This window comes from Chanodichthys erythropterus, chromosome 3, assembly GCF_024489055.1.
Source record: "Chanodichthys erythropterus isolate Z2021 chromosome 3, ASM2448905v1, whole genome shotgun sequence".
Taxonomy (NCBI): Eukaryota; Metazoa; Chordata; class Actinopteri; order Cypriniformes; family Xenocyprididae; genus Chanodichthys; species Chanodichthys erythropterus.
The window spans coordinates 63048179-63074924 of record NC_090223.1 but is presented as its reverse complement, the minus strand read 5'-3'; the positions used below and the strand labels follow the sequence as shown (position 1 = coordinate 63074924).

General features: G+C 38.5%; 2 protein-coding genes across 2 annotated transcripts in view; both read left to right on the top strand.

Moving 5' to 3' along the window:
* The window catches only part of LOC137005697 (gastrula zinc finger protein XlCGF57.1-like), a 661382-nt gene that overhangs the window by 544398 nt on the left and 90238 nt on the right, over positions 1 to 26746 (top strand). The window lies entirely within an intron of this gene.
* On the top strand, positions 3122 to 7033 carry LOC137014247 (putative nuclease HARBI1). The gene is made up of 6 exons (XM_067378456.1): positions 3122 to 3127; positions 5366 to 5647; positions 5747 to 5881; positions 6178 to 6473; positions 6561 to 6741; positions 6884 to 7033. The coding sequence occupies exons 1-6, from the start codon at positions 3122 to 3124 to the stop codon at positions 7031 to 7033; spliced, it is 1050 nt and encodes a 349-aa protein (XP_067234557.1).

The following is a 26746-nucleotide window of genomic DNA, read 5'->3' as shown; positions in this document are numbered from 1 at the left end:
TCAGATAAACTCAGTCATGACGAGTGTGTGCACATACGATCTTCCGACCATCAGAATTCGTACCGTGTACGCCCGCCTTTATACGACTGACAGACGGCAATGGTCGGAGTTAAAAATCATCATTTGTGTTCTACTGAAGAAACAAAGTCACCTACATCATGGATGCCCTGGGGGTATGAAGATAAACATCAAATTTTCATTTTTGGGTGAACTATCCCTTTAATAAAGACACAAACTCTCATTTCATGGTAAAACGCAATGAATGTGCATCACACTTACTTTCCTTTTCAAAAACAGCATCTCTCTTCAGGGAAAAACCAATAAAGGAAAACATTTGTCGAGCGCAACTCCTAGTGGACATTACAGAATGCATAGGAAGAAAATCTACATGAGATATTGCTCAATTCTTCGTCAGGTACAAATTTGCAGATGCAATTGACCCTTCGCAAAGACCCACCCCCCTTAGTTACTGTTGCTTTGTCCGACAAGCCGTGGCGCCGTCACTCCACAAGCAGTGAAAAATACATCGCGGAGCAAAGAGGATACAGACAACACGTCGACAGACAAGACAAAGCAGGTTACTTATGATATTAAACAAAGTCCCAGCTTTCAAACTGTGTCGTGTTTTAAGAAATTCAAACAATAAAAACCGTTTTGTGGCTCTTTAATGTGTCGTGACCATGATCGTGACAGATTGCTGTAATGCCTCAGCTCAAGAGGCTCAATATCATCTCTTCCTACTAGTTCATTTATAGCGTCAAATAAACATGAATGAACATGTTGTTTCAAACACGGAAAGACGTCAATATGCATAATTTTTCAAGTTTTAACTCCACTGAGGTTATCAACTCCTGACTGCTTTGTCAGACAAAATGGCGGATTCTGCGCTCTGATTGGTTAGATCGCTTGTCAATCAAACTTCCGGCGAAGGGTCAGTTGCGGGATAACTTGTTAAGCAGCAATGAAGGCAAAACAAATCTGAGAGAATTTTTTTTTTTTTTTAAAAAGCAAAGGAAAGAAAAGTACTGCATGGTGGAGTAGTTAACTAATCAAGTGTTGGGTATATGATATGCAGCATATGAAACACAGTGTTTGATAATAAACGAATAAAGACTAGATATCCAGCCTTTGCTTGGGCTGAATGTTAAAATGAATACAGAAGCAATGGCCTGTTTTCAGAAGAATAAAGATACATAACTGAATAAAACACTAGTGTAGCCTTTGTTAAAACATACAATAAAACACATTAGCGCTCTACCAATGTCTATGAATTATGAGCTCACATGACAGAGATTTAAGAAGAGTGTGTAAGTTAGTATTGAGTTTACACTCTATAAATCCTCCTTTGTGTTGCTATTTAAAGTCAGTCTGTCTCTGCTAAGTGTGAAAGTGCTTACTGTGTCAGCAGCAATGGAAAATACAATAAATAAAATTGCCAACAAAATGGATGTAAATGAAACCTAGTTAATTATTCCAAATGAAAGTTTTAAGTGAGTAATTACTTGCATTACTGTGCTAACTAGCTGAAGAGGCTAGTCGGCCGATAATATATTATATATAATATTTATTTTAAGGTGAAGTAGTTACATTGTAATTAGAAAAAGCTCTGGGTAATATTAATTAATTAATAAAAACAATGTATGGTTAAAGTCCCCTTGTAGTCAATTATTTCAAAATGATATATTTTAAAGGAATTTCAAGTGGAAAAAATTCTTCATGCCTTAAAATAGCTTAAATGTAACTCTATAGCCTTGCCTCATTTAATATACACGGATCAATTAATATGCAAATTAGCCCCACCTCCACTCGATCACGCCAGCTTGGAGAGTCTGCTGTTGCTATAGTGACGAGCAATGTGTTGTTTGTGTTGTGGCTACATGAAATAAATGCACATCCTTTAATGATCCTTCTCACCGTTGAGAATCGGGCCGCCCAATAACACGATTATGAATATTGTGGATAAAGATATGCATTAGACATAGTTTAGCGTCATTGTGAGCAAGAGATAAACACATAAACATTAAATCAGTACTTACAATTCACGAACGCCGTAAACAGACTGACCTGTCGAAAACAGCGAGTGCAGCTTCAGCATCCAGTCTAGTGTTTGTGTGTGAGCGTGGATCAGGATTACAACCGCTCAAAAAAAACATCACAACTGTTGATCATTTAGAGGCTAATGATGCATAATTAATAAAAAACATGATCAAATTATATGTAAAGAATAAAATGAATTATAAAAACATGTATGGCTAAATCTCTGTTGTTTTCTGCTGGTATCTGAGCACGTGGCATGGACTACTGATGCTCAGCTCACTGTCTTCAGGTCGAGGCGTAGATGAAGGTGATCACACTGTGTTTGGTGGTACTGTGTGTGACAGAAGCAGAGAGGTGTACTCTCATTCCTAGATGTACAACATTCTTTCCACACAGCCTTTTGTCTTTTATGGGCATGTCACTCCTTTCTGTTTTCATCAATCCCCCAAAAAATGCATTTTGGATGCACATAGGGAAAATCTTCCTCAAAGTACTGTTTTCTCTGTTTTCCATGTCATCTAGAGTTTTCAAAACATCTTCAATTTCTGTCTCAGAGAGTTTACTTTTTGTCTGAAGAGATACTTGTAGTCGATTCTTTGTGTACTGCTGGCACACTCCACTGAGCTTATTAATCTCTTCTACGATTAACTGTACTGTGGAGGAAGGGATCAGGTGCTTCGCCTGAACTTCATGTAAAACATGGACAGATTTCTCATATGTAAGCTCTTCATTTGTGCAGGGTCTGGTATATCCTCCTCACCCCATCATCATCTGCTCCTTCATCTGAGTGGCTTTCAGCAACAGAGAACTGAGACTCACTAGAAACTGAAGGAAGACCGTGTGCACAAGAGACATGCAAAGCTGTAGAGTATTTGTGCTTTCAGGACGTGAAAGATGATTTCAGTGAAAATGAGTGATCTCAGTTTCTGAAGGGGCAATTCACCTGCTCTCTTTTTGAAATGTGAAATTTGAGGTGATCCAAAAGATCTGAAAGATCAATCAACGGTTTCTGACAGTTGGTAACGTCACATGTGAAGGGTCCCTGCAGAGACTCGCACTGTGACGCTGAAGAAGACTGCCGGTGATGACGGTAAACATGACATTTAAATGTGTTGTAATTTCTGAAGCGTAACTTGCAACCTGCATAGAAGTAATGTGCCTCATTTCTGTGTAGCCCTTGATGTTGTACATGACCTTTTAGGGTTTTCACAGAAACACCACAACTATTACAAGTGTAATCTGCAAACATCTTTATATGGTGCAATGATCACCTTTTGCCCCTGATCTTGACTTTGTCAGCTCTCACAATTTATCTGCAGTGTTGAGATCACAAAGGATCACTTCAAATGAGACGACGATGAGTACATTCATCTTGAGAAATATCTGAGCTTTATTTTACATTCATGCTTAAAATGATCCGGGCTTTATCCATGTATGGAGACGAAGAGCTAAAAACAGCCACCAAATCCAGAGCAGAAAAAAACAATAATCAAGAAAATAAATTATTTGCTCTCTTTGAGAAATGTGATACTATCACACATATAACATTCAGGAATACAGGTTCATTATCACAGAAAAAAAAAAAAAAAAAAAAAAAAAAAAAAAAAATATATATATATATATATATATATATAAACACACAATTCATCAGTTTAATAGTAAAAGCCTGCATATCTATTTCAATCCAAATATATCATTGGAATTATTTTTGTGTTACAGGAAAAGACAAGGAATCTGACTTGGCTGAATCAACTAACATTTCTACAGAGCGCAGTGAGGCAGAAGACCCATTCTTTGGATGTAGTTTGCCACAGGAGCCATGTTTCTTTTTTATTGACAAAAAAGAATGGCAAGACCTGAGGAAGAGTCAGAAAGGAAGATGTTTTCAAGGATTACAGTGGACAAACAGGAAAGTCAATTCACCCATACTGCAGTATCGGTTTCACACGCCACAGTGTCAAAACCCCGCAGTCCATAAAAAACACACCTCTATTTAAATGTTTGGGCTACTGCCGGTTTGAGGACTGCTCCATTAATGTTACTGTGGAAGTCACAGATGAGGTCACCCTGAAGGCAGCTGTGCAGTTCACAGGAGGAGATGTGTGCCACAGTACTACTGGACTAAAGAGGAGTCAATGCGTGCAGATTCACGTACATCCATTGAAGAAACTCTGGAAACCAAACTACCCAGAAGTGTCTGTTTGGATTCTATGCAAAATCTCCCAGAGAAGGTGATGCAGTCTGGGTGCAGAGATGAAGCAGCAACAAAAGAGGCTCTGAAAACCATTGCATGGAGCCAAACACAACTAAAAAAAGACCTCATTCAAATGAACTTCTAAGTCTCCAAAGGCTAATTAATGAAAAGAAGGGCTCAGACAATAAAGTCCTGCAGAGGGTCATGATGCACCAAAAAGGTGCAAGGAGGACATTGTCTATCTGGATGCAACTGGAAGTATAATTCAAAAAGGAAGCTCCACAAGTCCACCAATACTATGGGTGCGTCTCAATCAGCTCAATAGCTCCCGAGCTCGGGAATCAGTACATCGTGTACACGAATTCGGGCACTGGCTCACTACACCTGGGATGCTGATGATTCTATTTCTGGCTACAGACACACGTGTAAAACATCAACACTAGTATGGGGGGGTTAAAATATGTTATAAAAAAATATTTGGTTAATTTGTTCTGTTTTGCAACATTTCAGCCGATTATTAATTGTTGATAAGATTGTTACGTTATGCTTAAATGTAATAAATTGCCCTCTTTGAAACTTCTATTTGTGTCTTGCTGGTTAAGATTTCACGCCACATATCAACGCGAGCACTTTTACGTTCCTTAAGCACACTCTGGCTGGCTCTGGTTCTTACAAAAAATGTTTCCATTTATAATATTTTACGTACTTCTTACCTTAATTAAGCGCTGTGTAAGGAGAAGGGCAGCACGAGTAAGGAAGCGAAGATACCGGCGTGAAGTTCTGTCGTATATTAAAAAACGAGCGGTATGATGAAAATGAAGTACCATTATATTGATGTTCACTGACACCTAGTAGGTCCCAGATAATACTGAATATATTTACCTCAACCAAATTCTTAATTTCCATTTTTAACTGTTACATTACACATAAAACAAGTGTTACAAACAACTCAAATTATCAATTATCAAAATGTTAGTGTCTCTACCCACTACAGTCCTCTTGCTGAACCCATTGTGTTAGTTACAAAATGACAGGAAAACAAGTTTAATGTCATTTAAAAAAAAAACAAAATTTATTTACAATACATAACTCAAGCAAAGTTTAAACAGGTTTGGTGTGATTTCTTTTTTCCAGACTAGGACAAATAGATACTTGCAGCTGAACGAACGAGTCCCTGTGTTAGACAGGTTGTTTGATGGCACCAGTGACTTGAAAGCAGATTTCAGGGTGTCGAGACAATCACTGTTCAGCCTTATTCAAATTCTCCGCCGTCCTTCTGACCAAGGATGGAGACTTGAGATCCAGGTGTCTGTGTTTGTGTACTGGTTAGCGAGCGCAACATCATACAGACTAGTGGCAAACACATTTCACATCCCACGGGCTACAGTACACAGGATTGTGCACAGGATAGCGAAGGCAATTACATTTTTTAACATATCAAATCAAGTGCACATAATTATCCATTTAGAGTCTATGGTGTCAACAGTTTTTCAAATCATTATTTGAATACACTAGGCCATTTTAGGACTGCTTGACGTAATAGTCACCTTTCCACGGCCAGAGGATCTCCCAGTCATTGGCCAAGGTTTTGCTGCCCTGACTGGTTCTCCAGTTTTCCAAAATGCTGTTGGCAGCATTGATGGTTGTCAGGTGGGTGTCCAGCATGTCATCTAAAATGATCAACCTTCTAATTAAGAAATAAAAGTAACAATGACAGCACAGTCATATATAGTGATTTCCATTATTCTCACTTCCCTCTAATTAAAGCAAATTCTGTAAACTTGACAGGAGAGTAAACAACAAATGTACTAACCCTCATGTTGCTGCTAAACTTTTAAGTGTCTGTACTAGCCTTCTGTGATTGTACTTTTGAGTTGCACAGATGAAAACATAAGCAATGGAACAACTGAAATGTTTTTTCCCCTTTTTTTCTACATAATTTGTAGGTCAGGATTAAAACACCAAGTGAAGATGTTGTGTGTTACCTCAACAGGAAACTCTTCCACTCCATTAATCTCCAGGCCATGTGTGACCACAAAATGAGATTTTTGGATATTTTTGTGGGATATCCAGGGTCAGTACATGATTCGCGTGTGCTGAAAAATAGCCCCTTTTTCACACAGCAAAAATACCCACCACAAGGCTATTACATTTTAGCTGATGGTGGGTACCCATGCCTCAGCCAGCCAGTAACCATCATAACACCATATCGAGAACCTGTGAATGATCCAGCAAAACGAAGGTTAGCAGTTGTAGCGGTAGGCTTTTTGTTACAGTACATAGCAATACCATTTTATCCAGTTTTGCAAATAATTACGACAATCTACAGGTTCAACCGAGTATTTTCTCGTGGAAGATGCATTATTGAGAGAGCCTTTGGTGTCATGAAGTCCAGGTGGCGCTCGATATTCTTTAAAGCCCTGGAGGTCCACCACACCTTTGCCCCCAAAGTCATAGCTTGTTGTTGTGTTCTACACAATATCTGCATTGACAATAGAGACACTGTCGAGGTTAAGTATACAATTATGGTTAAGAAATTAACTTTACTAAAACACTGTGTTCAATACAAAAAAAAAAAGAATCTGGGTTGACAAATGCAGGTTCGTTTTTTTTTTAATTCTTTGAACTACACCTTATGCTGATCTAAAACAGATTGAAGAAACACCGGATTCAAACGATGACGGTGGGACAGTGGATGAACCAGAGGGACACTGGAGTGGTGAAAACCTCAGGGGAAGGCTGGTGGCTGAACTGTCTGGACACCACAATGAACATAACTACTGTGCTTGTAAATGTGAGTGAAATGTTGAAATAGGAAACAGACAACCCATGCTTAGTGTAACATATTTCAAATTCAGTTGTTGTTTACACTGGAACATGACCAAAATGGTAGCCCTATCAAAATAATTGTATTTCAAAAGAAGCAAATAAAACCAATGAAAACCAACAATGTACTACAGAATCTATACTCTTTTCTGGCATGTTGAAAGTGTGAGTTTTCAACTGGAACGCTAATGTATCAAAATTATCAGCAACTTTTTTAATCATAATAATGACTTTGCTAATCTAAAAAAATAAAAGTAATAATAAATAAAAGTTACACCTGCATGGCTCCTGAAGTTATATACAAGGTAATTCTGATGGCACATGAAGGAAAGCTGCATAAATGGCAAAATTATGAACATCATGAAGTGACTGCAATTTATTTTTTAAACTGTCATTAAGAACTTAACACCAAACTACATGCTTTTTTTTAACAATTTTCTATAGAAATCTTTGTTTTAAACGCATTAAGAACATTATATTTGATCAAATAAATAAAATTAAACTACATTTTTTCAACAATTTTCTCAAGTAACTTCACCATCTTCTCCTCTCTCTCTTCTGCCCTCCTCTCAAACCCCCTTGCATATTCTGCTTCCTCCATTAGGAATTGCAGAATTGGGTCATGAGGCAATTAAAACTGATGGTTGTATTGAGGGTTTAGACCCAATTGCCTCATGCATTGCAGAGAACCACTTCCACGTAGCAGCAGTTCCCTTTCAGTCGGTCACGTTCGACGTACGTCAGTAGTGACCGACGAATTGGGATATCGCTTAGAGAGCCCTATCAGCTTCGTGTAAACTAAAACAAGCCAATGGAATTGGCGTGCGATATTTGCATAATGCGCACCGCCTCCGACAGGTGTATATAAATAGGAAGCAGATGCAATCGCACTCTGTCTTTCGCTTCGGAGCCATTCACTGGTGTCCTGTGTTCAGAAGACTAACCTTCTTCGTAAAAAAACTAAACTGCCTCAGAAGAGGATTCTACAGCAAGCTGTGTGCTGGCAGTTACGGCGCTTCAGCGAGGTCGCGAGCTTCCGAGGAGCCGAGCTATAGCTCTCACATTTCACATTTATGCATTTGGCAGACGCTTTTATCCAAAGCGACTTACATTGCATTATACTATACATTTGTATCTGAGGGTGTGCAATCCCTGGGATTGAACCCATGACCTTTGGCATTGCTAGTGCCATGCTCTAACCACTGAGCTAAGGCCGGCGCCGGTTAGTCGTGGTAAAGCAACCATAAGAGGCACAGCGACCCGAGTTCGCGCCCCGCTCCGACCGGTGATCGGAATTTGCGGAACGTGTCCCTTTGACGCCGCCGGTGCACGCGTGTGTCATCGTTATTGCCCCCCGTACTTTAATCAGACGTAAATCCCCCCCGTACTTTAATTTGGGCACTCTCCAACGTAAACACTCTCACGTTGTGTATGTTTCGTTCATACCGGACGGCGGAGGGCGCTCTCTCGCAGAAAAGCCCAAAGCGGACCAAAATGGACTCGTAAAAGTACTAATTTGTGACGCTCCAGGAAATACCTTATGTGGACAAAGGCATCCAGCTATCACTGGATAAAAAAAGCCGAAATGTTTTGACATAATAAATGTGAAGACAATAAACACACGGCAATAACAATAGCCATCTTCTTGGTGCGTTTTCATAACAGAATATATGAATATATGCTAATTGATACCTTTTTTTTTCTTTTTTTTACAGTATAGAAACTATAAATTATATTTTCTGCCTTATTCTTACTGTCCCTGTTTTTATTGTGTTTTACAGTTATGTTTGTATGTTTTTATGTTTTTAAAAAAACATATTGTGTCCACAGCTACAAATATTTTGAGAATACAAATAGGCACACAGAAACAATAATGTGAGGGCAAAGATTAACAACCTTTTTTATTTGCATAGATTTTTAGTCAATAAAAAAAATTTAGAACAGCAGTGCAATTTTGACATAACAGCCTGAGAAAAGAATAAATAATAAACCAAAACAAACATCTGCAGTGCAATTTTGACATAACAGCCTGAGAAAAGAATAAATAATAAACCAAAACAAACAGTTGCAGTGCAATTTTGACATAACAGCCTGAGAAAAGAATAAATAATAAACCAAAACAAACATCTGCAGTGCAATTTTGACATAACAGCCTGAGAAAAGAATAAATAATAAACCAAAACAAACATCTGCAGTGCAATTTTGACATAACAGCCTAACAAAAGAATAAATAATAAACCAAAACAAACATCTGCAGTGCAACTTTGACAAAACAGCCTGAGAAAAGAATAAATAATAAACCAAAACAAACATCTGCAGTGCAACTTTGACAAAACAGCCTGAGAAAAGAATAAATAATAAACCAAAACAAACATCTGCAGTGCAATTTTGACATGACATAGCCTGAGAAAATAAAAATAAAAAACTCACACATGAATAACAAGGTAAACTTACCATTATATATATATATATATATATATATATTACACACATTAGGGCTGTTCAATGATAACCGTGGTTATCGTGTACAAAATAAGAGTCTGTGTTTACGTAATATATGTGTTTGTTTTGTGTATAATTATTATGTATATATAAATACACACACATACATGTATATATTTAAGAAATATAAGCATGTATGTATAAATATATAAATGTATTTATATTTTTATATATTTAAATTATATATAAATATATATATATATATAAGATTTTTTTTTAAATATATACATGTATGTGTATATATTTATATATACATAATAATTATACACAAAACAAACACATATATTACGTAAACACAGACTCTTATTTTGTACACGGTAACCACGGTTATCATTGAACAGCACTAATAAACATACATATATTATATTATATTATATTATTTTATATTATATTATATCACATTTTTTTTTTTGCTTAGTTTTTTTTTTTTAGAAACCTATTATACATTTTAGTCATTGTTGGAGACTTGTAAATTGCTCTATAATGCAAGGCCGACGGCGGTTAGTCGTGGTAAAGCAACCATAAGAGGCACAGCGACCCGAGTTCGCGCCCCGCTCCGACCGGTGATCGGAATTCGCGGAACGTGTCCATTTGACGCCGCCGGTGCACTTGTAAATTGCTCTGTAATGCAAACATTAACCAAAAAAAAACAAAAAAACGTGCTGAAAGAGCAATTTTATGAAGCTGGAGGGTTGTCATTTCCTGGCTTTTTTTTCCTATAACCTCGTTCCTCCAGCACAGCCCTCTATTCACCATATGATTGAGTCTCAGACTCTTTGCAGTACCAGTTACCAAAGTACTGAAGATGTGATGGTGGCCGTCTTTCTTTTTTACACTTTTTACAAAGAATGACGTCTGTCTTCCTCACATATTTTCTTGTGACAGTTCCAGTGAGCTCCCTCTCCTGTTTTCTCTTTCTGTATTGCTGAGTGGAGTAAGGAACAGCTTGACTGGATGTCTGTGTCTGAGCTGATGGTGGCATAGCTGAAGGTAATGGGAGGTTGAAGAACATCACCTGTGAGGTACCAGGCACTGTAGAGGACTGCGCACTTGCATCTATCACTGTAGGAAGCTGCACAGACGGTAAAATGAAAGGGAGAGAGAAAGGTAGTGCTGGTGCAATTAGGACGTGCTATGACAGGAAGTCCTTGATGTGATGGTGGAGCCTTGGAGATGGCCTGAGGTTGCGACCTCCCCTTGAGTTTTGCCTCCCCAGCAGTGTTTGGTGGCAGGATAAAAAGGTGAGGCTCAGCCAGACTGCCTGAATAGAGAGTGGGTCCTTTCTGTATAGCCGCAGGAAGCTCCTCAGGTCCTGCCATGGGTGCGTCTGGGGCTTGGATACCCTGCTTTAAAATCTCCTGTTCCTGAGACTTGCAACGCCTGCTGAACCTGGGAAAACATAAAACAACCAATATTAATAAACATTTAAGCAATAATACAAAAGATGGTGTGATCAACTACTATTTGATCACGACTATGATGCAGAAGCATGACACAGCTAAGATCACATAGCAATTGATCACACCCTCGTCTCGTGTATTATTGCTTTTGTAAAATGGCTACTTCATTGAGATAACCATTCTATTATGGATTATGGATTCCTGCAGTCTGTTGAAGACCATTTCCTGAGCAATAAATCGTATCTTTCATATTGCTGAATTGTTGAATTGATTTGTTTCTAGACCCGTCAAAGCAGTCACTAACATTAAGTTAACTGTGTCAGTTACTTGAACCCTCTGTGTAGCCCACAGATGCTTTAGGTTTAGGCTTACAATGCTAATTTACAATGCTAATTTACTCACCACTGTGTGACTGTTGCAGCGTTCACTTCAGGGAGCTGGATGGTGGTCTCGCTCATCACCTTAGCATTGGTGAGGATGCACTCTCGAATGTGCTTGTAAACACGTGTTACCATTGTGAAGCGGGACACCCTCACTCCATCACAGCGCTCCGCATTCGGGTAGAGAGCACAGAGCCTTGTGAAGATGGCCTCCACCACTCGGTTGCAGTCAGGCCACTGTGCAGGACTATGAGCCCCAACGAAACACCTGCAAGTTACAAAAGAATACATATTATTAATGTATGATTGTTTACGATTTGTGATCCTTACTCTGTTATTTTTATTTTATTTTCCCTTTTCTATTCTGTATGTTTTGCTTTGTGTTGTCTAGATGTTAATTTTTAATATCTGTGCATAGTTATGTTGTCTTGTTTGTTTTCTAGGTCGATCAATAAATTAGGTCTTTACTGGGTTACTGTGTTGTGGCATTATTACAGCTTTATACTGCATTATACGGTGTCGTTAGTCAGCCTGTCAGTTTTTTGTTTTTGTTTTTTTACATAGCTGCATATTATTCCACTTATTACACAGCTACTTACTAACAGACAGTAAGACAAATCATTTGACACAAAATATTGATCCAAAATGACTTTACTGATTAAGCATTGATTGTGTTGCTTCTGCTAAATAGAATAGTCTGATGTACGGTTGGAACTGTGTCCATAGCAACGTAACTTACTTAGCAACATAACATAAAGTCAGCATTAAATGTAAATCACAACTAATAATTTTTTTTATAACTAGGCTAGGTTTGAACTTAACAAGCTGCAGGAAGATAAACTAGCTATGAAGGCTTCAGGTTTTACTAATTTTACTAGAAATCCTTACTAAACAAATAAAGCTGGAGATGATATTTCAGCCAGTTATATATATTTAAACAAAACCTTTTAGACAAAGGCAATCAAGACCCTGTGTTTGCTAAATTTAAGATACCTTTTAGTGCTCTCCACACCTGGTGCCACAATCTTCTTAGTGGCCCTGAATCGTCCCTGTTTTAGGGTGGTTTGATGACGTGATGAGTAAATGGTCTTTTTCTTGTCATACTCCCCCAGTGCCTGCCATAGGGTGATGATCTTGACACACTCTTCTCCAGTCAAGGCCAGACGGTGGTCTCTGAGGCTAACCAAAAACTCTGCCAGTCCTGCACGGCTCCATACCCCTCAATATTATCAGGACCAACAGAATCCTAAAATGAAAGATAATTTAGGAACTTTTGATAGCGGCAATGAATATAAATATTTACATGAAAGCACAGCCAACATAACCCAGATTTTGTTTACACATATGTAAATGTACTTTAAAAAAGAAACTGCGCCCTTACATCATGTGAAATATTCTCTTCAGGTGTTGGAAGATCAGTTTCTGCAGATAACTGATCCACTGGGACTACATGAAAAGGATAAATATTTAGTTTAAATTTGTATTTGTGTCTTTCAATATGACAAATGTACATTTAGAGTTAGTTTGACAACAAATACGGAAACCTACCTGAATAATTTGGTAAAACTCACAGCTATGTGCCACAGGAGAGAGTGATGGCTTTGATTGGAGATTGACAGGAGATGTCACTGGTGATGGAGGGACCACAGACAGTGATGACATGGGGCTGGTTGCTGGAGGGGTTGGAGATGATGCTGCAGACACTAATGCTTGTGAAGAGGCAGCAGGTGTCCGTTCTGTGTCAACGGTGGGGACAGTGATGTCCTGAAACTCCTCAAATTCAGCATAATCTTCACCCTCCTCTATAACAACCTCAGTGGTCTCTAACTCTTCAATGGCCAACTTGTAGTCCTGCAGAACGTTACCAGTTTGCTGGTAAAGGTATTCCACTCCAATAAGCTCACCTTTAAAATATTAAAACATTGACAATTAAATAATATACCAAGATATTATATTATAACTCAGTGGTTAAATGGTATGTGTACACTTGAATGAAACAAAAACAACAAATAGTTATCTACCAGTGTACTTTCTTGGCCCAACATAAGGGGTGATTTTCATGCCCATAACCTTCTCTGCAAGAGTATTGACAGCATGACGCAGAAGATGATTGTAGGAATGTGGCTGCTGCTCATCAGTTGTTGCTGCCACAGCCCGGTCCTCATTCCACCTTGCAAGTCCATCCAAAAGATACGCCTGGAAGAAGGTGTCACTAGCCAGTGTACCTGTAAATTCAAAAAAGAAAAAAAAAAGACCACCAAAATTTCATATAAATACACAAATAGCTGTTCTTACAATTCTCATTATTATTTCAATATATAATTAAATCAAATCTTATTTTAATAATTCAGTTAAGTTGCTTATTTACCTGAGATGAATCTGTTAAGGTGCAGGTGAAAAGACTCAAGCGAAGTGGAACCTCTGGCACAGCGGTAGGTTGGCAGCCGGTGCCCTCCCTTCACTACAGTGCCTGTCTGCATGTAGAGCTGCACACCTAGAGGATCCTGGATGCAGGCCACATGCTTCCGCTGGGACTTTAAGATCTCCCTCATCCGGGCTGAGTTTATTAGTGGGACTCCAAGAGTGTCACGACCAGCATCTCCATCAAAGGCCTGAATATGGCTCTCAATCATCGCCAAGGTCTCCTTGGTACCACGGGTGGTCCTCCTGCAATGTAGGGCTAGCTCGCTACGGCTGATACAGCGCAGCACATCAGCCTCGGATGATGGTTTCCGGTCAGCTTCTAGCTCTGCACGCTTCGCCTTCTTCAGGGCCGTCAAGTCCCCCTGGTCCCACATGAAAATACAGTGGCTGAGGCGACTCATAAATGTGGCATACAACTGATGAGAGTCGGTGGTGCAACCCACAGAAAACCTCCGCATAAAGTGCCATACATCTAACCGGATGGTCATTTGCTCCCACTCTTCAAACATCCTCCTCAGAAGAGTGTTGCCACAGCAGTCTCGGTCGACATACAGTACCTCGGGAGGAGCCACCCCAGCCACTCTGTATCGCTTGATGAGGCCTTCAATCATTGGTCCGAGACCAAAACCTTCACTGGCTGTGAGTACGGACATGATCACCTGTCCATACTCATTTCCAACATTGGTTGCCCAGGTAGCTGTGCCATAGCTGCGTCCGGCTAGTTTTCTGGCCACTTTTTTTGTAGAATCCATTTTTAAGATCCGACCATATTGTGATGTGATAGAGGCCTTGATCTCATCCAGCCTTTGCAGGACATCCTGGGCATACACCTGCATCAGCCACCGGTGCTTAGGGATAGAAGGCATTGAAGGAGCAGGTTCAAATGTCACAGGCAGGATCAGGCTCGACGTGACAGCACTGGCAATCCCCATGCAATCTGTCAGATACTGGACTGTCTTTTGCAACCAGACCTCAGCATGACGTTCCTGCAGCTTGCGCTGGATCTGGCTGCTGCTGTTTCCCAGCCCTCGTTGACGCATCAAACTTACTACCTCCAGGTCACATGCAAGTTTTGATGTAAGAATACAAGGGAACTGCACCCTGTGGCCAATGTCGAGTTGGGAGACGATACCATGGCTCCAGCTGATGACCTTCCTCTTACATCTTCGGCAGGCCAGGTACTCAGATGCCACAAAGTACATCTTACCCAAGGCAACCACCTGCCTGATCTTTTGATGCAAGCCAGCTGAGGTCAGAAGGTCTTTCTGACAGTCTGGATGGGGACAGGTCAGCTTCACTTGCCACAGTTTTCGTGGCATCCAGAGCAGCAAGGGATGGCCAAAGTAATTCTCCAAGGAAGGAGAATTACTGGTCTTCAGTGGCACCTGTGGAGGATACCACCAAAGTTTGTCCACCCTGCTAAAGATCAGCTCAGGATGCCCCTGTGCTGTCCACCTGAACAGGGCTTTGGATATCCACCTCTGATCCACTTCAGGCAGGGTGTGTATCCATCCAGCTGGAAGACAGACTCGTTGTGCTGGAAAAAACAAAACAAAAACAGAAATAAACACATAAATAAACATATATAAATTCACATTGCTTCACTTTATTATTTCTAGAAAGGAAAATATTTTGTTGTATGTTTAAATTAAGTATAAACATACATGCCACATATGCCTCCTCAAACACAGTTGCCTCTGCCAGCAGTGTGCTGTCATCTATCTCAGTGGGGAGGGCGAGGGTGGCTGAGGGCCCTGTGGCTCCCTCAATGGAAGCGGCAGGTCGGGTGAGGGTGGCTGAGGGCCCTGTGGCTCCCTCAATGGAAGCGGCCGGTCGGGTGAGGGTGGCTGAGGGCCCTGTGGCTCCCTCAATGGAAGCGGCCGGTCGGGTGAGGGTGGCTGAGGGCCCTGTGGCTCCCTCAATGGAAGCGGCCGGTCGGGTGAGGGTGGCTGAGGGCTTCGCACGTGCTTGGGCCAAAGCTATAAAACAAAACACAGGACAAAGAGATAAACATGACTACTGAACAGCAATAAATCCTTAACAAACCAAAAAAGTGTTATACAAATAAATCTTTGCTTACAAGGTGTAGCTTTGTGCGGGGAAACCAGCCTTTCTACAGTCTTAGTCAGACTTTTCTGGTTAGGCAACCTGGTAACCAAGAGGGAGCGGAGAGAGGCGGTGGAAGTATGGGTGGTGGCGGTGTGCTGGGTCATGGGAGTGAGCTGGGTGCGAGGAGTGAGCTGGGTGGCGGCAGCGTACTGGGTGGGAGGAGTGAGCTGGGTGGCGGCAGCGTGCTGGGGAGCTTTCTCAGCATATTGCTCTTCCTTCAAGGCAATGGCAATTCTGCCAGAAGGAAATAGCTCAATATACTCCCTAAAACTCCCCTTGTTGTGGGCATGTTCTTGGGAGTCTTTGCTGCCTCCTGTGGGGTCCCTCTTCATAGCTGCCACCAGGTAAGCAGCATACCCCAGAGCATTTTCAGCCACCCACCTGAATGTTTGCCCACGAAATACACCAAACTGGATTTCAAAGAAACCTAGCAGGTGCTTTCGGTTCGCTAGATCTCCGTGGTGCAGAATTAAGCTTTTCTTGGCCTTGTTCAGCACTATCTCCGGGGACAGGGGTCTCGTGTACGGCTTTCCCTTGTTGGCCTCCTTTACCTTTGCCGCTTCCAATGTATCGGCCAGATTCAGGCTGCCATCAGCCCGTCTCCTGAAGCGCGGTTCCATCAAAATTAAAATGTGAAGATATAAAGACTATAGAGAAACAAACACATTTGGTAACACATTAGTTAATGCAGCTGTGTAATTTATATTACATTACTATATTTATGATACCCTTGATGATGTTGATTTTATATAATGCTTTGCCTGTATATTTCCAACAGGCTCAAAATGTTAGCTAACATTTCAGAATCATTCCAGAGTAAGAGGAAATTGTTTCAAATTTTTTTTACCATTAAATACTATATACATATTATACCACTAAACTTTTGTCCCACCTGAGACAGAAGATTTTTCAAGTAAGTAATGGGTAGTGGATAAGGGAAAGTTTAGTCTATTCTATCTCCTTTTGAAGTAAATTTTTTTTCTATGTTATCTCCTTTTGAAGACGGATTTTTCACTTCCATTCACTGAACCTCCCCTGAAAAGATTTTCCCCACTTTGAAACCCTCTGCTCTATAACATGTAAAGGTCATGCATTCAAATTTTTACTTAGCTAAAACAACAAAGTTTAGCATCAAAACATACTTAAAGTACTAAAAGTAGAATCATAATGTACACTATATTATTGGATTATAATTAGTGATGTATTACTGTGTAAGAATCATTTTAATGTTGCAGCTGGTAAAGCTGTAGTAAACTATAACAGTATATACTTTATATTCTGCTTGGTCAGCTAATCTATAAAAAAATATATAATATTTTGTAATAACATTTTGTATTAATTGCCTGAATTATTAGCTAGTCTGAGCTTCAGGTTATTCTTTTAAAACAAAAGTAACAGTTTACAATAAGGTTAATTAGTTAACAGTAAACTACATTAGTAAATATTAACTTATAATGAACTGCACTTATTTTACAGCATTTATTAATCTTTGTTAATGTTAATTTCAACATTTACTAACACATTATTAAAATCTTGTTAACATTAGTTAAGGCACTGTGAACTATCATGAACAAACACTGAACAGCTGTATTTTCATTAACTAATGTTAACAAAGATTATTAAATACGGTAATAAATGTATTGCTCATGGTTAGTTCATGTTAGTTATACATGTACTAATGTTTAACTAATGAATCTTGTTGTAAAGTGTTACCAAAACAACTATATATATAATTGCCCCTTTATTTTTATCGACAAAAGACTGACTTACTTTGCAAATGTTGATCAGAAGTTAATCGATGAACGTTATCAATAGGATAATCTATAGAGATCTAACATACCTTATTTTTTAATAATATTTTGTATTAATTACCTGAATTATTAGCTAGTCTGAGCAACAGATTATTCATTTAAAACATCTATATATATTTGCCACTTTATTTTTTATCGACAAAAGACTTACTTACTTTGCAAATGTTTCTCAGAAGTTAATTGACGAACGTCATCACCTTCTCCAGCCATGTATGCCTTGCAGGTCTCCGACGTTGATTGGTCGATTCCTGGTTGTTACTGGGGGAATCATGGTTGTGATACGAGCGCTGATTGGCCATAGCATTCGATTCTTGGTTGCAGCCGGGAACGTGATTGGCTGTCATAACCATGAATAACCACGATCTACAGGTGGCAGGGAGAGCTACAGGAAAACGCTAGGACAGAAGACTAGACAGACATATCCAGTTCAAAACAATCCATGTTAAATTATTATAATAATCCAAGCAGGCTGACAGGCACTGTAAACGCAATAGTCAACGGACAGGGAATGAATGTAAGGGACCAACTTATAAGCACAAATGAGAATAATGACTGGAACACAGCTGATACATGTGAACTAATAATGATGGTAACAAAGGAGACAGGCGAGTGGAAAACAGAACAAAGGGACATGTTTTAAAGGGACAAACTTTTGAAGTCCATAAAACTGAACGTCCATTGAAAGTCCATGGAACTGAACTAAATAGAACTGATCGTGACAAGAGAATGATTTCAGGAATTCATTTTCTGATTACTGTAACTGATCTTCCACATACTACCAAAGGAGCACTAAATACTTTCACTTGAGTCATATTTTATGATACGTATCTGTACTTTTAATCAAGTACTTGATTTGTGTACTTCGTCCACCACTGTATTTTAGCCTACAATGCAAATGGTCTGTTCCTGCAAGATTGAATTTTATAACAATAACTTTGCTTATTTGCACATATATTTTGTTGTTTTATTAAAGACCTTTTCCAGCACTTTACCATGGAAGCCATAAAAAAATGAAGAAAATGGCTCCTGAACCTGCGAAAGTTACATCTGTAAAGCTGAAAAAAACCTCCCAAAGATGAAACAGTTCCCTTACAAGCAGGACTAGGCAGAAAAACTGTAAATATTCCAGACAATGCGGATCATAAATAGGTGAGCCATGGTGTAAAACTTGATGTTTAAGTATGTTTTGGACAAAAGATATTACAAGTTTTTGTTCCTGTTTTTACATAATGTATAATTATTTACATGTTTATTATTATTTTTTAGTATTAATCATCTTTAAAAAGGAGGAACGATTTTACCCATTTATGTTGTCATAAAGTATTTTACTTGCATCTGTGCCTTCTAATATCCAGATAACCAAAGTACTTCTTCAGGAGAACCAAAAGTTGCAAAACTTAAGGGTTGTTGGCAGCTCCAAAAAGCCTCAGGTAAGTTGATGATACCAAATGCATTTTTATGTTTCATCCTTTTACCAACAATGTTATTGTTTTTCACATGTCTGTTTAAAAGGGAGCAGTGGACAAAGGAAAACAACATCTCTGGCCCAGGATTCCCAAGGCTACGCAACAAAAATATTGAAGGCGTCCTCTAACAACGGGAAGATTGTCATCTACATCGATATAACCCTGTTGCCATATGATGCACCTGAATTTCATAACATGCCCCAAAACATCCGCATGACCTGTGGAACATCAGTCCCATTACAGTTGCTGCCCTTGAGGATTGTCAAAGTAATAATGCTGTAAGTGACAGTTCAGTCTCATTCACAAAACAAAAAAGTAGTATAGTTTCAAATAGATCTAAAAGTGTCTTTAGAGTCCACTATAATTGGTTAGTTATCCATTTATATCTCAGCCAGGTCAGTTGTACTCTTACACTGTAAAAAAAAAAAAAAAAAAAAAAAAAAAAACAGATTGAGAAAACTTAAAAGTATACGGAAACCAGCTTCAGCAGATTTTTGACTTTTCTCAACTTGTATTCAGTTTATACTACAAAAAGTTGAGAACTCAAAAAATCTCCTACAAAAAAAAAAAAAAAAAACCCTCAAAAATCTGCTAAATCTGCTGAAGCTTCTTTCAATATTTTTACAGTGTTTTTACAGGTTTCTTGAGCGATCACACATGTATGCACTTACTGTATATATGATGGGCCCAGCTGCTACCCTCAGTCACACTTCTTGAATCTGAAAATCTTCTTAAATAGCCATCTATTATTATTATATCTGTGCGTATTGTATATCTGTTATGCTCTGTTACAATAAAGAAACTTTTTGGCATAGTTACGATCCTCTTTCAGGTGGAATTTTTTTTTTCTTTCTTTCTTTTTTTTCCAGAGAGAATCTGATTCTGATAAGGAAAAAGAAAATGAAGAGGCCCAAGGACTGAGCCATGAGTCAGATTTAATTTGTCTGGTAAGAGATTCTTGGTTAAAAAGTGATGAAATCACTAAAGGTCAAGACAAAACTTAATGATGAATTGAGGATGTATCCTGAGAATATATTCAACAATAGTTATAAATATATCAAAAGACATTTTCTACAACCTCCAGTCATTTTTTAACTGACTTTAAAGGGGACCTATTATGCCCCATTTTACAAGATGTAAAATAAGTCTCTGATGTCCCCAGAGTGTGTATGTGAAGTTTTAGCTCAAAATACCTCAAAGATATTTTTTATAGCATGTTAATATTGCCACTTTTAGTGGTTGAGCAAAAATTAATTTGTTAATTTCCAACCTTTTATTCAAAACAGAACTGACAGTGCAAATTCACAGTGTAAAAAATCCTCAGAACGTGCAAAAACAGGTTGCTCTTTTAACATCCCTGAGGTGTTAAAAACAAAAAACAAATGGACTAACACAAAAAACATACACATGTATGCTTTACATCTTCCAAATATAAAGATTTTTTAAAATAAACTGCACAAAAAGATGTATATTTTTGTTTAAAGGAACTTGAGCTGTCAGAACAATACATCTTCTTTTTTTTTAAATAAAGAAAAATACAAATCAGAAAACTTTCAGAAAACAGGATTTGTCTGAACGGTAGAACTTCTTCTCTACACTACACTCACTCACTCACTCACTCTTTGTTCAGACACTTTGCATTGCAATGCAAAAATGTAAGCATGTCCACATGCTCCTGGCTCAACAATTTGCATACAACATTCCTTATGGATTAAATATAATTAATATATAATAAATCCTTATTAAAGCTAAATAGCAGTGAGTGTTTTTCTCTGTCTTTTGTTGTTTGATTAACCCCTTAACTGTCACCGTCCCACAGGTGGGACGTTTGCCATTACATATTTAAAACAGTAATATTCTATACTAAACCTAAACTAATCTTGACAAACTATATATCATTTGAAAGCTTAGAATCTCTAGTTTACTGTCACAGACACGTCAGGTTCCAACCTCCAATCACAACGCACGCCATCACCAGAATACTGATCACCGCCACCTGCACCTCATCATCGCACTCATCACCAGCACTATTTAACCCACACGCACACAGCACTCCACGTCCGGTCTCGTTTGCATTTACCCATGTTATGCTTACCTTCGTATACTCACCTGTCTCCAGCGTGTCTCCTTCCCTCTGTGTGCCTCGTCTGCTGTGTGGGTGTGTTTCCGTCAGCTCCTCAGTTCTCCAGCGATCTCCTCTGTGCTCCAGCGATCCCCAAGCTCTGACTTACATCAACCTGCAAAGAGAAAGGACAGTGACTATTCCTCATATTACCTGCTCAAAACTCCAATATAACCAGTTCACTCACCTGTGTGTTTTCACCTGCTCTACTGTGGTCAAATAAACATCCATTACCTGTGACATCTGTGTCTGTCTCCTGTATACCGTAACATTTACATATTTGGTGACTGATTTTCAAAATAAATTACACAGGAGCAGTAATTTATCAATTTGCAACAAGCATATTTTCATACTCATAAGGCATGTTCAGACCTTTATTTTGAAATAGCGATGAACATGAAAAATCATTAAAGATTGGTTGAAACATGTTTGTTTTCATGCCAAGAGTTCAAAAGATAACATCCATTCAATTTTTTGAGAAAAAAGGTCTGAAAATGTTTTTAATAGAAAAAAATACATTTATGATTGTGGCGGCGATCTATAACCCACATACATGTTATTTTTATGTTTATTAGAGGCTGAATTCATATCAAATTCTGCCAAACTTCCCATACTACTTCTATATAGGATGTCTACTTCATAAATTGTATGAAAATAATGTAAATATATGGTTCAGATCACTCAAACCATATATGGAAATGGAGACGCCCTTATATGGTCAGTAATGGAGCTTGGGTGTCATCTAGTGAAAAAGTGTGGTACTGCGCCCAAACAAAATCTTACTGAAAGCTCATTTTTTGAGATATCAACCTGAAATTTGGAACACAACTTGTTCAGATTTTTGGCTTTGATTTCCTTGCAGCTTTAGAGTAAAACTTGTTTTGTAAAATATATATTTTATATTTTATATAAAATATTATATTTTTACATTTTACATTTTCATAAACTTAAACTTCTATAACTTTTTTTCACTTACATAAGTTATTTCACATCTACAATAATCTGCCAAATTTCATCTTTAAAACAAGACCAGCCTTATGTCTATACTCCAAAGTATTCTTGAATTACAACCATTTAAGTTTGGATAGTGCATTTTCTTGTCTAAAAAAAAAGTGGGGGTGACAGTTAAAAGGTTAATATTAAGAGCACTGACGGCAGCAGGATTATAGACTGCTGTGACTTTAAGAATGAAAGTGGACCGAAAATGACAATAGATATTAGTCATACAGGACTCTCAAGTGACACGCATTGAGCGTGACAGTCACTCATTTCGGTCTTTTGTCACACACTCCCGCCACACATTGTATTTCTCACACAGAAAAACTATTTATCATATATTTAATATGCCGCAGCGCCTAAAATGTATCTGGCTGCGCCAGCGCGTCTCCTCCTCACTTCAAAACGGAACAAAAGTAGGATTCTGGCCCAAGTTTCGTTCGTTCATTCGTTTTTGCTTTCACATAGGAAAATGAAAAAACGAGAAAACAACTCCTTTTTCCGTTTTTTCATTTAAAAAAAAAAAAAAAAAACGAAATTATGACTTGATTTTTGGTTTTCCCGTTCTTGCATGGAAATCAGAAAAACCACTTGATATTCCGTTTCAATCAGGGTATCTTCCGTTCATTCATGTTTTGATTTGATATTGAAATCAAAAAAATGAGAAAAACGCACTTTTTTTCGTTTTTCATTTTTAAAATGAAAACGAAAAAACAAAAATTGGCTTGATTTTTCTTTTTTCGTTCTGGGTTTGGAAACAAATAAGCAATTTGAATATTCGATCTCTACATGTGGGCGGGAATGAAACGCCTCTTTCCGCTGATTGGTCAACCAGACGTCAAACCATGTCGTCATCAGGGGCACGTTCAAGCTCACACCGGTGCACAACGTTTTGCTACGTTTTCCGGGTTGAACGACACGTTTCCTGGAAACGGTGTGCAACGGGTTTGAGATGCATTTTCTCTTGTTTGGTGGGCGTGTCAGAAATGTCAGCCCAATCAGTGGCAACCTGTATATAAACCGCGCGGTATTAAAGAGACAGCTCGCACAATGGGTATTAATGTAACATAAAAATACTTTACTTATATATTTGCTGTTTTATTGTGAAGTTACACTTTAATAAACTTTTCTATACTCCTGATTATATAATGGTAAATATTACAATATCAAAGCACAACAACAGTGATCAGCAATAATGATAAGCCTAATACAAACAATAAAAATAATATAGATCAACACAGTCTTGGAGGTAAGAAGTGGATTATCCTTCACCTGAAATGTTTGTCTTTTCATCCTGAGATGCAAGGCAAGTGTTGGATCTCAATAAGTAGAAGTTTCCACAAATCTCTTCACTCGATTGGGATGTTCTCTCTCTCTTTTATTCTGGACGGCAAGGGCAGTGGCTGTAACATCGAGGGTACTTTGCAGTATTAAACACCTATTTCACCTGACTTCATCAGGCTCCGAAAATTCTTCAAAAAGAACACAAAGATTGGCCTTCTCAGTTGCCATAGTTGCAACGCTTGTGTCATCACAACAGGGTGTTCAACGCGCCACCGTTTTGCAACGTTTTGTCGGGGCTGAACGCAGCCCAGTTGTTCATCGGTTCCACTCAACAGAATAAAAGTCCCTCGCTCTACAGCTGTACGGATTCTTAACGCGTTTATTCTACATTTTATCTCTTTCTCATGAAATATTAATTTACTTTGCAGCTGCACACGATTACCCCTAGCCTACAACTTTGATACATTGAGTGTAAAAATGTCTTTTGTTTTAAACATCATGGGATGGATTTGAAATGATAGATAGGCTAAGAATATATGTGTGTGTGTGTGTGTGTGTGTGTGTGTGTGTGTGTGTGTGTGTGTATTTTACAGTCACAGCATATCAATTAGGCCTATTCTATTTTGAGGTTTGTTTTTTTTCATAGGGAAGTGTAGGACATGTCAAATGTCAAATATACAGTATGCATATAATAGGCAACATGCTATTTTTTTCCTTTTCTTAAAGTTATAACTTTTGTTTAAGGCAATGAATGGTAATGAGTGTCACACAGAACAGTGTTTTATTTTCTCTGCCAACTAAACTTTCAATGCAAATCAGAACTGTTGTGTGACTGACTCCTAGCGCACAGAGCTTTGTTTCAGAGTCAGAGTCTTTGAACAAATCAGTTGACCAAGTGATTCAATGGCCCAAAAGATTATAGAGATCCAATTGATATATTCTTGAATGAATCAGCGTTTTGAACGAATCGCTTAAATAAATCATCATTAAATAATCGTTAACACAATGGCTGCGTCCGAAAACTGAAAAATGCTGCCTTCTGAGGACACATTTCAAGGTAAGAAGGCATCAAGGCACGTCCGAATCCAATGTTAGCTTCACTTCCTGTCTCATGAGATACCTTCCTCAGATCGATTTTTGAAGGAAGCATAGATGTATCCTTAGCTGCCTTTGATATCCCACAATCCTGTGCTTTCCATTCTGTGACAGTTGAGCTAGAAAAATAAAGATGGCGTCCGAAAAGTTGCGTTTGCTGCTCAGTTTGTGTATAAATGTACGATTTTGATCAACATATTTCAATTTTGATATCATTTCTATCGAGAAATTACTACTGTAGTAATTAAATATTTGTTTAGTTCTCACCAAAGCTCGCGCTATATTGCTGTAGATCATTAAACTGTTAGGCTGCCTCAGAAGTCTGTCCGGAATCAATTTCATGAGGCGCCTTCATGCACAAATGCTGCCGTACAAGTCATTCTCTTATAAGACAGCGAGGCAGCAAGACAGCTACCTAGGTTTTCGGACACAGCCCTCGACTTGCTGACACCTTGTCACAGACACGTCAGGTTCCAACATCAACCAATCCCAGCGCACGCCATCCCCAGAGTACTAATCACCGCCACCTGCACCTCATCACCTCACTCATCAGCAGCACCATAAAGAGCACACACACACAGCACCCCATGTCCGGTCTCGTTCGCATCTACTCATGTTTATGCTTACCTCAAGGACTCCTCGCTCCATACCTACCTGTCTCCAGCGTGTCTCCTTCCCTCTGTGTGCCTCGTCTACTATGTGGGTGTGCTCCAGTCAGCTCCAGCGATCTCCAAGCTCCAGCGTGTTCACAGATCTCCGTATCTGAAAGGAAAAGGACAGTAACTATCTCCATTATTATCATCTAATCATCCATTGAATCTACTCCGCTTACCTGTTTCATGCTCCATGCTCTACTGGTGTCAATAAATACAAGTTACCTGTTTACATCTGTGTCTGCCTCCTGTGTACCGTAACACACCTACTGGCGACATTAATTTCATGATCCAGTTATTGTTTCATTTTGTAATTTAAAATTGTCTGTATTCAATTGTAATTTCTACACATGTACTGCCCTCTCTGAGCAATCTAACAACTCATAAATCTAAAAGCAACTTCCGGTGGTGCTTCTTTGACACCTCTGCAAGCCTTTGGTTGATACTGATTTAATTGGTAACAACCTATAGCGTCATATTATTCTAATTTAAATGACTAAATTTAAAAACTTAGCATTAAAGAAAACATACATATTTAATAAGATTAGGAAAAAATCCTAAAATCCCCTGAAAATCAATTAATCAATTAAATCAATTACAGTTAATTTCTGACACAGACAGATGGCAATAAATAGGCTATAAAAATACTCTTTATCTCATTATTGTTAGTGTTATTTCAGGGTTTTGATATGTAGCCTAATATTGATAAAGTATAATTGATATCTTCTTAAGAGAGCACTATAATGGTTATTTTTAACACTGTTTTAACATTTTTCCCTTTACTTATTTATTTATTTTACTTTTTTTTTAAATGTGTGATAGCCTATTTCAAATTGGCATAAGTTCACCTCCATCATCCAATTCGCATTTTAAGTCCATCTCTCTATAGCACCTCTTTGATGAACTAATAACATGTAATATATTTTCATATCTGTCATATTTCAAATTCATCCCATGACAAAAGTTATGACTGCTGCATATTTACATCAATAAGCTATGATTTGCACTTTTTAATTCACTGCCCAGTGCGTTGAGCAGCTTCGCTAGATTTTTATATTTGGTCACTTCAATAAAACAGGCATTGTGCCAACGTTGTAGAATGGGGGTTATTGTGTGCAGCTGCAAAGTAAATTAATATTTAGTGAGAAAGACATAAAATGTAGAATAAACGCGTTAAGAATCCGTACAGCTGTAGAGCGAGGGACTTTTATTCTGTTAAGCAGAACCGATGTACAACTGATGACGACATGGTTTGACATCTGGTTGACCAATCAGCGGAAAGAGGCGTTTCATTCCCGCCCACATGTAGAGATTGAATTTTCAAACTGCTTATTTGTTTCCTACCCCAGAACGAAAAAAGAAAAATCAAGCCAATTTTTTGTTTTTTCGTTTTCATTTTAAAAATGGAAAACGAAAAAAAGTGCGGTTTTCTCATTTTTCTGATTTC